A 14,778-nucleotide genomic window follows, 5' to 3' on the forward strand; every position below is an offset into this window, starting at 1 on the left:
CGCTTCAGTCATGTCTGACTCTTTGCAACCATATGGACTATAGCCTGCCAGGCTCGCTGTCCATGGGATTCTCCAGGCAAGAATACTGGAGTGGGTTGCCATGCCCTCCTCCAGCTAGGTTCATCTATGTTGTTGCAAACAGCAGGATTGCCTTGTTTTTTTTTTTTTAATGACTGAATAATATTCCACTGTATATGTACATACCCTTTTTTCTTTATCCATTCATCTGTCAATAGACATGTTGTTTCCATACCTTGGCAATTGTGAATAGTTCTGTTGTGAACATGGAAATGCAGGTATCTCTTCGAGATCCTGATCCAATTTCCTTTCGATATGTATCCAGAAGTGGGATTGTTAGTTCATACAGCTTATTGTTAGTTCATTCTATTTTGAACTTTTTAGGAACCTCCGTTTTTTTTTTTCTTAAGGTCTGTGCCAATTTACATTTCCACTAGCACTATAATACACTGTTTGATGTATTTTGAGTTAATTTTTGTGTTTGGTATAAGGATCTGATTTCATTCTTTTGCATGTGGACATCCAGCTTTCTTAGCATCGTTTTCTGAAGAGATTATCCTTTTCCTATTGAGTATTCTTGGTGCCCTTGTCAAAGATTAGTTGACCATATATTTATTTCTCAGCTCCTAATTCTGTTCCATTGGTCTGTGTGTCTTTTTATGCCAGTACCATAAAATAGTTTGAAATCAGGAAATGATGCCTTCAGCTTTGCTTTTCTTTCTCAAGATTGCTTTAGAGGTTTTCCTAAATCTACCCCTAAATATTTGATTAAAGAATAAAGCCTGAACCACTTTCAAAAACGTAATGCAATGATCACACCTAAGAAAATTATTAATAATTCCACAAATCACCTAACATACTATGTATATTCAAATTGCCATAATTGTTCCTCAAATGTGCTTTGTAGTTTTATTTCTTTTTTAATCCAAGAGTCAATCAAAATTCCTGTTTTGCCCTTGGCTATGCCTGTTTGAACTTTTAATCTAGCATCCTCTCTCATCTTCTCCCTCCTTTTTCTCTCACACATTGACTTTTTTTGGGCGTGGGGTAGGATTGAACAATTTTAGAAAATAAAAATATGCTCAGGATGCTCAGTTAATTTGAAAGTCAGAAAAGCAATGAATCATCTTTTATTATCATATGCCCTATGCTTATACGAAAACATGATTTGTTGTTTGTCTGAAATTCAAATATAAGTGAGTGTCCTGTATTTTATCTGGCAACTCTACTTTTTGGAAAGTTGAGGCCTGTTGTATAACTGAGCAGTTCCGTTTCTAGATTTGTTCTGTTTTCTTCTGATTTGAATCAGTTAAACAGTTTTTGAAATTTTTTTTTCATAGGTGATGGTATATTTTCTTATTGGATCACATTAGAAGGCCTGGTGGGCTGCAGTCCATGGGGTCGCTAAGAGTCGGACATGACTGAGCGACTTCACTTTCACTTTTCATTTTCACACATTGGAGAAGGAAATGGCAACCCACTCCCCTGGGAACGGGGGAGCCTGGTGGGCTGCCGTCTATGGGGTTGCACAGAGTCGGACACAACTGAAGTGACTTAGCAGCAGCAGCAGAAGGCACATATTTAGCAGTTCCATTAGTGAAGCTGTCTGATTACTGGATGAAGAGAGTGAGTAGTAAATCTTTCTAGTTAAATGCATCTTCTTCCTTTGGAATTAGTAATTAGTGGAGTAATGTTTTGAGACCAGTCAAATTTCCTGTTCCCAATAACCTTCTCTGCAATGATTTTTAACATTCATTAGTGATCATTTCCTGAATCAATATTACACTGTGGGTTGCAAAATGAGTTTGTAATTTTCTCTTTCCTCTACATTTATTCTTATTAACTGGCATTCATCTACAAAGAAGACCTTTCTTTTATGCTCTCTTACAGTCTCACTGTATACTAATGGAATTAAGAAATTCAATTTGTTATAATCTATTACTTCCATTATTCTTTTTATTCTCAAATTACTCCAGTTTTGGCCAATAGAAGTCTCCTTAAAGTCTGCTTTTTTCTCCCTTGTGTATGATTTCATTTTGTCTTTGAATGATTCCTTGCTTTTATCATCAAAGCGATTTTCCAGGCCTATTTTTTAACTCATTTTGCTTAAGAACAGGAATAAACCTTTCCTCCTCCCAAGGCCTGTGACAGCACTCAGTTGACTGCTGTCCTTCTCAGAGGCCATTGCCTCTGCTGTGCTTTGTAATAATGGAGTTGGACCTTGTGAGCACGTTCCCTTTGCCAGCTGGCACGTTTCCTTTGCCTGCTTCGTCAGCAGAGGGCACTGGAAGGACACCGCAGGAACGGGCTGCTCGCGCTTGTGTAGGTCCTCTCTTTTTGCTTCTAAAGAACGGTTGCCATAATGTGCTTGCAGAGCATTCAGTGCAGCTCACTCTCCAGCTGGTTTTCCTGTCATGCTGGCAGGCAGTTCTTACTCAGTCTCCTGCTCAGTCATGGCCCATAGTTTCCTGAGCAGACCTAGGCACTCCAGTGGGAGTGCCCTGTTTGACAACTTCAGCCCACCAGCTATGGACCAGGTCTGGCCCAGGGTAACACCACAAACTGCTCCGTCATCCCCTGGGCTACGGCTACACTCTCTTTAATGAAGTCTGAATCTCAGCCTTGGGGAGAGGGCCCCTCTTTCCAAATTGTTCCTGAATACTCTCAGTCCTAGGGTGGACTTCCCAGGTGGTGCAGTGGTAAACAAGTCTGCTTGCCAATGCAGGAGACACAGGAGACATGAGTTCAATCCCTGGGTCGGGAAGATCCCCTGAAGGAGAAAATGGCAACCCACTCCAGTATTCTTTTTTTTTTTTAATTAGAAGATAATTACTTTACAATATTGTAATATTTTTTTGCCATACATAAACATGAATCAACATTAGGTATACATATATACCCTCCTTCTTGAACTCCCCTTCCACCTCCCTCCCCATCCTACCTCTCTATGTTGTCACAGAGCACTGGCTTTTTGTTCACTGCATCATACATTGTTCCACTGGCTGTTTATTTTGTATACGATAATGTATATGTTTCAGTGCTATTTTCCCAAATCATGCCACCTTCTCCTTCCCCTACGGTGCCCCAAATGTCTGTGTCTCCTTTGCTGCCCTGCAAGTAGGATTGTCAGTACTATCTTTCTAGATTCCATATATATGCATTAATATATGATATTTGTCTTTCTCTTTCTGACTTACTTCACTCTGTATAATATAACAGTTCATACACTTCACTAGAACTGACTCAAATGTGTTCCTTTTTATAGCACCAGTATATTCTTCCTGGAAAATTCCATCTACTAAGGAGCCTACCAGGCTACAGTCTATGGAGTTGCAAAGAGTCAGATATGACTGAGCAAGCAGGTAATCCTATGGTATTGTTAAGGTGATTTTTTTTTTTAATGTCCTCTGGTTCATCCTCAGCTTCTTGTTAATAAGTCTTTATATTAAATTTTCCCTTTTTAAATAACCGATGTGTTCCTTGTCTTCTCACTGAATCTTAACCGATACAATGCAGAGGATGGTCTTTAATGGTACCACCATTCAAAACTGCAGTTTCAGGATTAACTTGGTCATGCCCTTGGATTTGAGTATAGTGCTAAACCACTTACCAATGGGAAATGGGTTCTTGTCTTCTTTGGTACACCATAACAATTAATAAAGATATCACCTACAGTTTATTGTGATGAACTGAATATGAAAGCAAGTATATTGGGAGTCCAATATACTTGACTAATGATGACAACAAGGATGGTGGTGTCTTGGTCTGTTTGGGCTACTATGGACTGGTGCCTTACAAATACTAACAGTTATGGAGGCTGGAAAGTGCAGGATCAAAGCATCAGTAGATATGGTGTAGCTTGCTTTTTGGTTCCTTCTACCTATTTATTTCAGTCAAGAAGCAACAGTTAGAATCAGACATGGAACAACAGAATGGTTCCAAATTGGGAGAAGAGTATGTCAAGGCTGTGTATTGTCACGCTGGTTATTTAACTTCTATGCAGAATACGTTATGTGAAGCACAAGATGGAATCAAGATTGCCAGGAGAAATATAAATAACCTCAGATATGCACATGACACCACCCTTATGGCAGAAAGCAAAGAGGAACTAAAGAGGCTCTCGATGAAGGTGAAAAAGCAGAATGAAAAAAACTGGCTAAAAACTCAACATTCAAAAAATGAAGATCATCGCATCCGGTCCCATCACTTCATGGCAAATAGATGGGGTAACAATGGAAACAGTGACAGACTTTATCTTCTTATGCTCCAACGTAACTGCAGATGGTGACGACAGCCATGAAATTAAAAGACGCTGCTCCTTGGAAGAAAAGCTATGACAAAACTAGACAGCATATTAAAAAGCAGAGACATTACTTTGCCAACAAAGTCCATCTAGTCAAAGCTGTGGTTTTCCTAGTAGTCATGTATGGATGTAAGAGTTGGACCATTAAGAAGGCTGAGTGCCGAAGAACTGATGCTTTTGAATTGTGGTGTTGGAGAAGACTCTTGAGAGTCCCTTGGATGGCAAGGATATCAGACCAGTTAATCCTGAAGGAAATCAATCCTGAATATTCACTGGAAGGAGCTGAAGCTCCAATACTTTGGCCACCTGATACAAAGAGCTGAGTCACTAGAAAAGACCCTGATCCTGGGAAAGATTGAAGATAGGAGGAGAAGGGGGTGACAGAGGATGAGATGGTTGGATGGCATCACTGACTCAATGGACATGAGTTTGAGCAAGCTCCAGGAGATGGTGATGGACAGGGAAGCCTGGCATGCTGCAGTCCATGGGGTGAGAAAGAGTTGGACACAACTGAGCAACTGAACAACAACACATATATTTATTTGCTGATACCACAGTGTATTTATTAGGGAGGCTTTATGGGGCTAGTTCTCTCTTATTGCTTTTATTTTTCAGGATTTTCCTTCATATTGTTGTATGTTTACTTTTCCATATGGATTTTAGAATTAGCTTGCATAGCTTCAGGGAAAAATGACTTTTATTTTATTTAGAATCACATTGCATTTATATATTATGAAGGGAGTATTGATATGTTAATGATGGATTTTCCTGTGTAAGAATAAACAGAGCCTTTCCATTTGTTTCAGGCCTCTTTTTTTTTTTTTGGTTTACAGGAGTGTTTCACAGTTTTCCAAAATAGTTCTAGCACATTTTCTGTTAAGTGTTTTATCTTTATTTGTTTCTATATTAATAACATTATATATTTTAAATGATCACTTAGTGTTTTAGTAAATATGCTTTCAGCTAAATTTTATATCATGCTTCCTTACAGAACTTGTTAGTTGTTATTTTTAGTACTTATTCCCTGTTTTCTAAGTGTAGTATTAGTTTACATAAAAACATAAATTACTTCTCACTTCTTATGCCTCTAAATGCTTATAATTGCTAGCTTTATCTCCAAAGCTATGTTATATAATAGCAGAGAGAAAGGAGAAGCTTACTTGGTCCTTGTTCTCAATGGAAATACCTGTAATGCTTCTCCATTAATAATGATGCTAGTATTCGGATGGAGATCTAATCATATGACAGCTTTCTGTCTAGATTTAATGATATGGTCCATTATAGGAATGAATTTACTAATACTGAAGCATCATTGTCTGGAAATAAATCCCCCTGATTATGATGCATTCTTTAAACTTATTTTAGATTCTGTTTGCTGGCATTTTATTTAGGATTTTCCCATTGCCAGTCACAAGTGAGACTGATTTATAGTTGTGTGTGTGTGTGTGTGTGTTTGCAATCATTACCAGGTTTGTGTCAAAGTAATACTTGTTTTATAACGGTCATTTGAGAGTTTTCCTTTTCTGCCTCAATTTAAATGGTATTGAGATTATCTAGTTTTTGAAGTTGTGATAAAATTCCACTGTAAAATCATTTGGGCCTAGTTTTTACAGATAGTTCTTTGATAACTTTTTCTTTTTCCACTATAGAAAATTTCCATTTGTGTTTTCTATGATTAGCAAAGTCAATTTTGGTAAATTGTATTTTCCTAGGAAATAATCCAATTCACCTAGATTTTCTGTGACTTGTACAAAGTGAGTCACTTTTGATTTTTAAAATTTTGTCATGTCCTTGGTTATCTCCTTGTTTTTATTTCTTATTTGTGTTTTCTCCCTTTCTTCCTTTATTGGTTCAGCTAGGGGTTTATCTGTTGTGCTGATTTGTTTTTTTTAAACAAAGAATCAGCATTTTGATTGATTAGTTTCTATTGCTTTTCTGTTCTCTACCTCATTACTTTTACTTTTAACTTTATTATTTCCTTCCTTATGCTTTATTTTCCTTTGTTGTTTTTTTCTAATTTTTAAGACGGGAACTCAATGTATTTATATATTTATTTTCATTCTTTTATTTTGTTGTTGCTGCAAGAATTTAAGGCTATGGATTTTCTTTGATCACCAGTTTAAGTGTACTCTATTGACTTTACATTTCATTACAACACTTTTAAAGAAATTCTGCAATTTAAAATTTTCCTCTTTATCCCAAGAGTTGTTTAATAAAGAATTAAAAATTTTCCAATGGGGTTTCTAGTTTTAGGAAGAGCAGAGGAGCAAAGCATGAAATAAAGGCACATGCTCCACTTCAGGTTTCCAGAACTTTTAGTTTTGAATGAAGTTGAAAATTTTGAGTATTAGCTGAAACTGCATTAGGTTTTTTCCAATAAAAAAAGGACTATTTGTTCAATATCTACAGATGATCAGAATAGCTATGGAAACTATCAAGTTGTCATCCAAGGGCAAGAAACCAATATTGAGAGAATTGATGGAGAATGATAAGAAACAGTGAAATTGATTTGTTGTTGCATCTAGGCACTCATTAGCTTTTCTTTTTTAAAAAAAGATTTATTTATTTTTTTTGGCCGTTGGGTCTTGGTTGTTGCACGCGGGCCACCTCTAGTTGTGGGGAGTGGGGGCTATTCTTGGTTGCAGCGCAGGAGCTGCTTCTTGTGGCGGCTTCTCTTGCTGTGGAGCACAGGCTCTAGGCATGCGGGCTCAGTAGTTGTGGTGCTCGGGCTGCATGTGGGATCTTCCTGGATCAGAAATTGAACCCATGTCCCCTGCATTGGCAGGAGGATTCTTAACCATTAAGCCACCAGGGAAGCCCTTATTAACTTTTTATTAGCATTGTGAAAATTAGAAAAAGGTTGCTTTCATAGAGTGGAAGTGACCCACGGAGCCCTGCATGGTTGGAGCATTCCTGATTGAATATCAACCCCTGCTTGACTCTTCTTTCCTCGACGGGAACTTTAGCTCAGTCAGAGTCTGTATAACTGACCCAGAAGGTCTTAGATTGCTCTCTATTATGTCCAGCATATTAATGTAATTAAAACGATTATATTTATAATTGCTAGGCAACTGTAGGAAACCAAATAAGAAACACAACTGATAGCACCGGACTCATTACATTCAAGATAAAAGATTTATTCACAACAGAAAAAATAATCACAACAAAATATATACTAATTTAAAAAACAAAAGATCATAGTGACATGAAATTTTATATTCTTTCTTAAAAGTGTGTAACAGTATTTTGTTTGCTTCTACATGAATTTCTATTCCTAAAAGGGTAGCAAACATTAAAATGCTGTGATGGTTTGCATTTTGTATGTGGAAAGAACATAGACTAAACTCTGAAGCTTTTAGTTTAGAAGGGTGTTACCATGAAGCCACACATTAAACTAATGATCAAAAACATGATCTGTTTCCAGATCTACACACATATACATTCACCAACTAAGCTGAGAAATATGCATTTCATATTGTCTCCCACCCTGCTTTAATGTATCCTTTTCTTTTTACTAAAAGCAAAGTAAGAAATTGTATTTTCTCCTTTCAATTGACCTCAGAAGAGGCACTATCTAATTCATGAGAAATACGAATTTTCAGGTGTTTGTCTTCTTCACTCTTATGATCTAGGTCTAGCTTGTCTTCAAGGCTATGGAATTCTTGGCTGAGTTTGGAATTTTCCTGACTCTCAATCAGATTGGAATGCTTGTTCTTATCCTTGGCCTTTGGCGTGAGTTCTTTGGAAAGCTCACTACTGTTGGTTTCCTTGCTGTGGTCAGTCAGCTGACTCGTCTTCTTAGGTGCGTCATGCATCTCCTCACTCTCTATGTGTGATGTGAAGTCCTCCTCTGTGGCATCTGGACTCTGAATCACAGCACAAACAGGAGAAGAATTCAACGAACAGCTAGGAAGGGAAGCACTGTAATTCTCTAATGCCTTCTAACTTCCACACCAAAGTCTATAAAAATGTCTAAATTTGGCTGAAGCAAAAATAGAAAAGAAAAGAAAATACTAGCATGCTACCTTTTAAAAAACCAAGTTCTTTCATTATGTCATCTCCTTTAGTTTAATAAGTACATGAATTATGTATATGAGGAAATCTATGAGGTAGGTCTCATTATCTGTTTTACATAAAGAGAAAATGGATCGAAAGTTAAAAGTAAAGTCAATAGTAAATGGCAAGGCTATGTGCCATATCCAGATCCTTTGACTATAAAGTCAGTGTGATTTGCAACTCTCCAGTTCTTATGTGTTTAACTTCAAGATATGACCACTATATTGTGAAAATAATTACTCTTTTCCAAAGTCTTTTTTAATTAAAAAAAGTGAATACAATAAGTGCTTTATAAGCAGGATTTGGAAAAATTGCATTGTGATTGAGAGACAAAATTAAGGAGAAATTATATGGACTTCAGCGCAAAAACCAAGTGGGAAAGGTTTTGTATTCAGTGATCTTAAAGTAATAATAGTTGCTGAATGAACACGTACGTGAGCACGCAGACTCTAGTTTCCTAGAATTGGGCTCTAATCATAACCATCTGATGTGTCTATTCAAGATTTACCTGAACGTTAGATCGGCGGAACTTCTTAGATCTTGACTTCAGTCCGTAAGCCACACTATCACCTCGGCCATCATTTGCGCTTTCCGTAGGGATAAATGGAGTGAAAACTGCGATTGTTGGAATGTCAGTGGGAAAATCAACTTCATCAGATTCATCAGAGTGGTGAGACTCGTCGGAATGGTCAGGGTCATCAGTGGTTTCAGCGTCGTCGGAGTCATTAGAGTTGACGTCCTGGCTGTTATCATCATCGTCATCTAGATCGTCTGTTTGCTCAGGGCTTTCATTGGACTTACTTGGGAGGGTCTAGAAATCAAGATGGCCAGAAAAATGGGTGTCAGGGTTTTTACTGTCCCTTAGGCTTTACAGTGCATTAGTATTTTACTATCTTTATTTAGTTTTAGAATCTTTGTATTCACAACAAAGCACTTAATGGCTTTTAAATGCTAAAATGAGCTTATTCCAATTTCCCCTTTAACACAAGGGTAAATGGAATCCTATTCTAAGGCATTTTTCTTGGTTTCTCATAAAAACGATTTTCATAGATATTTTCAAGCCAAACGTATGAGTTATAATATTTGTATCAATGACACTGTTTTTCCTTGTTCATAATAAACACTAATTTACCAAATTTCAATGATCCAATAAATACAGATACATAATTGTGAGACTACCTTTTCTATTTGAAATGAAAATTCTCAGGGGATCAGAGAATCCATGTATTAATGCACACTCCCAAAACTAAAATCACCTCCCTATTAGCCTGGATAATCAAAGGTGACTCTCTTAACCATGTGTAGAAACTATATCTCAGTTAATGTCTATTACACTTCTGATTTGCAAATATCCTGGGTCATTTATCTAACTTCTCTTATAGATTCTCAGCATCTTCAAATAGAATCTTAAGGAAAGCAAATTTAACTTATCCCTATTAATAGTCCCAATAAAAAGTAGTTCCTGAAGGGTTTGCTAGTGGAATTTTGCCGGAATTTGAACCTGGGCAATGTCATTAGGAGAAAGAGTGCCTTCCTGAGTCTAAGGCACAACAGACATCAGAATCAAAGCAAAGACTCACATTTTGTTTGTTGTCATCAGTTTCCTCAGAGGACACAGAATTCTGAAGAAGAAAAGACACAAATCAGTGCACATCATACAACGTAACTTTTTTTATTCAAAAGTTAGCTGTTTCCATCCAAAGCAGGTCTTATTTTTCTAGCCTCATTGTGGAAAGATTAAGCCGGAAGACAACCTGACAGATCAATTGGTGTCCTAAGCTCCCTTTTACAAACAGGCAGGAAAGTGAAGTTGCTCAGTTCTGTCTGACTCTTAGCCTACCAGGGTCCTCAGTCCATGGAAATTTTCCAGGCAAGAGTACTAGAGGGGGTTGCCATTTCCTTCTCCAGGGAATCTTCCCGACCCAGGGACTGAACCTGGGTCTTCCAAGTTGCAGGCAGATGCTTTACCAACTGAGCTACCAGGGAAGCCCAACAGGCAGGGAAGATCCATTTAACCAGCCCAAATGGCCTGCTTGGTGGCTATTTTTTGGAGTGGTTGTTCTTTAATTGTGAGAATTTTAATATTTAGAGTTAATTAAAATGAAAAATACCTGTGGTGCTAGGAAAGTCTGCTTCTGAGATGGGTCAGGCTTTAGCCATGTGGCTACAGCATCTGGGTATTTGTTGTTAAGCTACAAAAGAGAGTTGCATATTTGTCATTCTTATTTTTTAAAGAAACAGGGGTCTCTAAATGATAAGCTGAAATAACAACTGTTCTTCCCCAATCTTGACAAATAAGCATAATATGCATTATTTAGTCAATTAGAACCTTAGTGATACCTTTCATAATTTATTCTTTCTGATAGATTCATTTGACAGACTTTTACATAGCACTTACTGTAAGTCAGGCACATTTTCAAAGTGACTTATAAATACTAATTCATTTAATCCTGAGATGAGTATCATCATCATTATTATTATTCCTTCAGCCTCTGTCCACAGAATTCTCCAGGTAAGAATACTGGAGTAGATAGCCATTCCTTTCTCCAGGGGATCTTCCTGACTGATCCAGGGATCAAGCCCGGGTCTCCTGCACTGCAGGCAGATTCTTTAGCATCTGAGCCACCAGATGGGAAGCCCACAATAAAGTTAAGTGATAGTAAGTAGCAGAGCCAGGGTTTAAATCCAATGGCTCCTCACACTGATGATACACTGCCTTCCTGTTCTATGTCGGATAGCTGAAATTCCTCAGATGAAACACAACCAAAGCAGAGGTGCCCTTAATTAGCACTGGTCTTCCTTTTTTCCTTCCTCTATGGAAGAAGAAACTCTCAGGCTGTGCTGTCGTGAATGGTATCCTCTAGCCATGAAACACATGGCTATTTAAGTTAATAAAGAAAACTATCTTCTCTGGCACTAGCTACATTGTGAGTGTCCAACAGTCACATGTGTTTATGGCTACCTGTGGACAGTGCAGAAATATAATATCAACACCATTGCATAAAAGTTCTCTTGTTGTAAGCTGCCAAAGACATGAATGGAATGGTCTTTCACTCAGCCAAATTATTTATCTGGGAAATGGCAATAAGATGCTAGTGCAGAGGAGTGGAAATTGCTCTGAATAAGTGTCATCTGGTGGGCTGCATGGCCCAAGGCAATCACTTCACATCTCTGTCACTGAGAAGAGTTACCCTAGGGGTTCCAAGAATTCTTTCACAGGCAAGGAGGGGAAGAAAGGAAGGAAACTAGTTAGTAGCACGTTGGGTTTCCCCATGTCTGGCTCTAACCAGAGCAGTTTCATATTGGACTTCTATGAAGGTTTTTGCTGAAAGAAGGGTTTTCTTCAACTAAAAAATGTGAAAACTATTGCTGTAGATGAGTTCAAAGGTTCCTATTTTTTTCTTTAAAATATATATTTATATAAATATATATATAATATTTACAGAAATGTTATAATTGATATATAAGTAATATATTTTCTGATAGATGTGATCATTCTTTATCTGTATTTATAAGATAAATTTATAATTTTTAAAAAGTAATATGAAGAACATACAGATAAGAAAAACAAACTAAAATTGCTCAGTAATCATATCATTCATAGATAACCAGTGTTTTCATCTTCAGGGGTGTCTCTTTATAGACTTTCCATACTTCCTACTAGCTCTACATTTCTAGGATTCTAGAAGGTTCTGCTCTCCACTTATCTCTTAATTAACATTTAACCACTTACACTGCCATAGCTTCATGTGCCATATTTTATTCTATTAAAAAGGCACTAATTCTTGCCTTAAAGAGTGTGACCTCTATTTTCTCTGGAAATGTTAATTTTCTGGCTTATTATTGTGATTCAATACTTGTGTTCTTAGATCAGTTGGAAAACAGACACACTTACACATGCCTATTTGCATATCCAAACACCCACAGCAGTACTTCTCCTAACATCTTCATTGAGCAATCTAACTGCAGTGACCTCAGACAGCTCTATATTGGCCTTTATTCTGTTTATCTGGAATTGAAACCTGTGTGCCTTTTTGTTCAAGCTCCTTGGGACAATACCCGTTTGTTGTTTGGCTGGCATGGTTTCACCTATTGTGGAGGGACAGGTACATCTATGGTGCTGGGTGGAATAATTATGAAGAGTTTGATTTGGTCTTATGTTTGGTTAGAAAAATCTAAAGTCATGTGATAAGCACAATAGATACAAACAGCATAAATATGCTGTTTTGTTTTTTTTTAAGATAATGGGTTTCTTAGCAAATATCTTCAGAGATAACTGTGAATATTATGGTTATGCCAACTCTCCAATACGTGAAGTGAATTTTAAACTTAGCTTGCCATTAAGTAAAGTGAAAGATGGATTTTTTTACTTCTAGAACTAAGTTGACTCATGGAAATAAAAGTCACACAACTTCACAGAACTCATTTTATAGAAATGATTGACCTAAAGCATCATTTTATTGTATTAAGAAATCTAGTTTAGTTTTAAGAGACTGTATTAATTAAAAGCAATTCTATGCTTGGTACTGCACTAGAAGCATAGCAGGCACGCAATAAATACTTATCAGTTATTTTATTTGTGCAAATAAGTAAAATTGTCATATGTTTGTAGTACATCTTGCTGAAGTTGCATAAATAACTATATAATAAACCAAAAAGATGCTTACCTGCTTTTCCTCAGAGCTGCCAGAACTGGTCGGTTTAACCTTTGAAATAGAAAGGTGAAGAAAGATTACAGTGTGAATGTGTTCCTAACAACATTGAAACACACAATTCATTTATTTTAAGGACATTTAAAAAAAAAAAAAAGATTCAGTTGTACTCACTGGAAGGGCGGAGGCAATGCCCAAGAGGCAGAAGCAAATCACTGCAATTCTCATGGTAATGATTTTTCCTGCAAAATATTTTGTAAGAAATATTTTATCTTTTCTAAGGTCAAAACAGTGATACTTTTTTTAGGCTACCACATTACAAAATCATCACAAATAAATATGTATTTTGTGTGGAAACACTCCACTAATTTCTTTTTAATATTATGATCTTTTGAGTTAATATTTGTACTGCCACCTCTATTTTCCATCTCTCACTATTAGGCAAGGGAGAGAGGAATTTTACAAATCTATATTTATTCGACTTTAACATTTAGAGTTTCAGAGATTACACCATTACTACCTGATATCTCCAGCTATCTAAACCTAAAAACAGATCAGCAGTAATTGAATTAAAATAATAAAGCAAGAATGAGAATATTTACTTTTCAGAGAAGAAAAACATGAAGAGAGAAGATAAAAATAAGAAAGAGAAACTTGCTATCTCCATTTTCCAACATGCATTTCAAAAGGTATTAGTTAGGTGTAATGTAGCTGTCTCTAAGGTTAGTAAGTCAAGGTATTCTAAAAGTTTGAAATGAAAAAGAAAACACTGAAGTCAACAGCTTTTCTATTTGTAAGTCTAAACAGTATCATATAGATATTTGTGTGAAATTTTAATAGCTAAATACAGAGGTGAAAATATTCAGAAAGGGTTTTTTTTTTTTTCCTTGAAAAAGGGATAAATCAAATCACTAAAAATTAGCATTAACGTCAGGTTATATGAATACTAAAAAGCATTTTCCTTTTAAATATCCCATGGTCATCTGTTCATTTAAAATGATGTATATACAATCATCCCAAAAGGGCATAGAATTTTTCTTTTATTTCCTGACTGAAAAAAGTAGTCTCAATTCTTTTGAGGACTCCATGGAAATATTTTCAAGTTTTATATTCGACTGTCTTTCAAAATAACCGGCCACCTTTCCTGCAGGACATCAGCCCTGGATCTGGCATGCATATTCAAAAGACAAGAACAACTCAAGTCTGATTAACAGTGTTTACCATTATACTCTTTTCCTTACAAATTGACCTTCCCAATGAAATGAGGCAGCGCACAGAGAGGACAGGAGTCTGTAGCAAACTGCAGGCTTACCTTGGTCTGCGGCGGCGAGAAGAGTCCAGTCCCCTGTGATGCTGATGCAGTGCTCAGTGCTGCCCTCCTGGCCTGCTCTCCCTGCTGCTGACAACCAGGATCTCCCAGAATTTAAAGGCTGCTCCAGATGCTCTCCACCTACACAGGGGGCGGAGAGATGTGTCATGGGGCATTTTGCCACTACCCAGCCCACTTGCTCCCACACTTCCCCCTCTGGTTTTGTGGTCACAGAACAAACACAGGCACACACACACGCGCACACGCACACAAACACCCACTACCCTGCTAGTTAAAGTTAAAACATTACTTATGTACAATATCATTAACTATCTTTTTTCGTTCATAGCACTGACTTCCAGCATCCTGGAAGGGCATCTAGAGGGCCCATGAAAACGTAGAGGGAGGGAAAAGGGTTTATTTCTGAGTTAGAAGAAAAT

The 14,778-nt window shown here is 37.1% G+C and overlaps 1 protein-coding gene across 1 annotated transcript; it reads right to left on the bottom strand.

Annotated features, from left to right (window-relative positions):
• Positions 1–7,437: 7,437 nt before the first annotated feature.
• SPP1 (secreted phosphoprotein 1) lies at positions 7,438–14,448 on the bottom strand. The gene is made up of 7 exons (XM_010860191.1): positions 14,342–14,448; positions 13,204–13,271; positions 13,045–13,083; positions 10,489–10,569; positions 9,958–9,999; positions 8,886–9,188; positions 7,438–8,187 (listed from the first exon to the last, which is right to left on the bottom strand). The coding sequence occupies exons 2-7, from the start codon at positions 13,255–13,257 to the stop codon at positions 7,870–7,872; spliced, it is 837 nt and encodes a 278-aa protein (XP_010858493.1). The 5' UTR covers positions 13,258–13,271; positions 14,342–14,448; the 3' UTR covers positions 7,438–7,869.
• Positions 14,449–14,778: the final 330 nt, after the last annotated feature.

This window comes from Bison bison, unplaced genomic scaffold (genome assembly GCF_000754665.1).
Source record: "Bison bison bison isolate TAMUID 2011002044 unplaced genomic scaffold, Bison_UMD1.0 scf7180017864464, whole genome shotgun sequence".
NCBI lineage: Eukaryota > Metazoa > Chordata > Mammalia > Artiodactyla > Bovidae > Bison > Bison bison.

Excerpts from the sequence above, each read along its gene's own strand:
- SPP1 (XM_010860191.1), bottom strand. The coding sequence starts at position 13,257 with ATGAGAATTGCAGTGATTTGCTTCTGCCTCTTGGGCATTGCCTCCGCC. Across the intron at positions 10,570-13,044 it reads GCAGCTCTGAGGAAAAGCAG|CTTAACAACAAATACCCAGA; the intron begins GTAAGCATCTTT and ends TCTCTTTTGTAG. Across the intron at positions 8,188-8,885 it reads TCCGCCGATCTAACGTTCAG|AGTCCAGATGCCACAGAGGA; the intron begins GTAAATCTTGAA and ends GCTGTGATTCAG.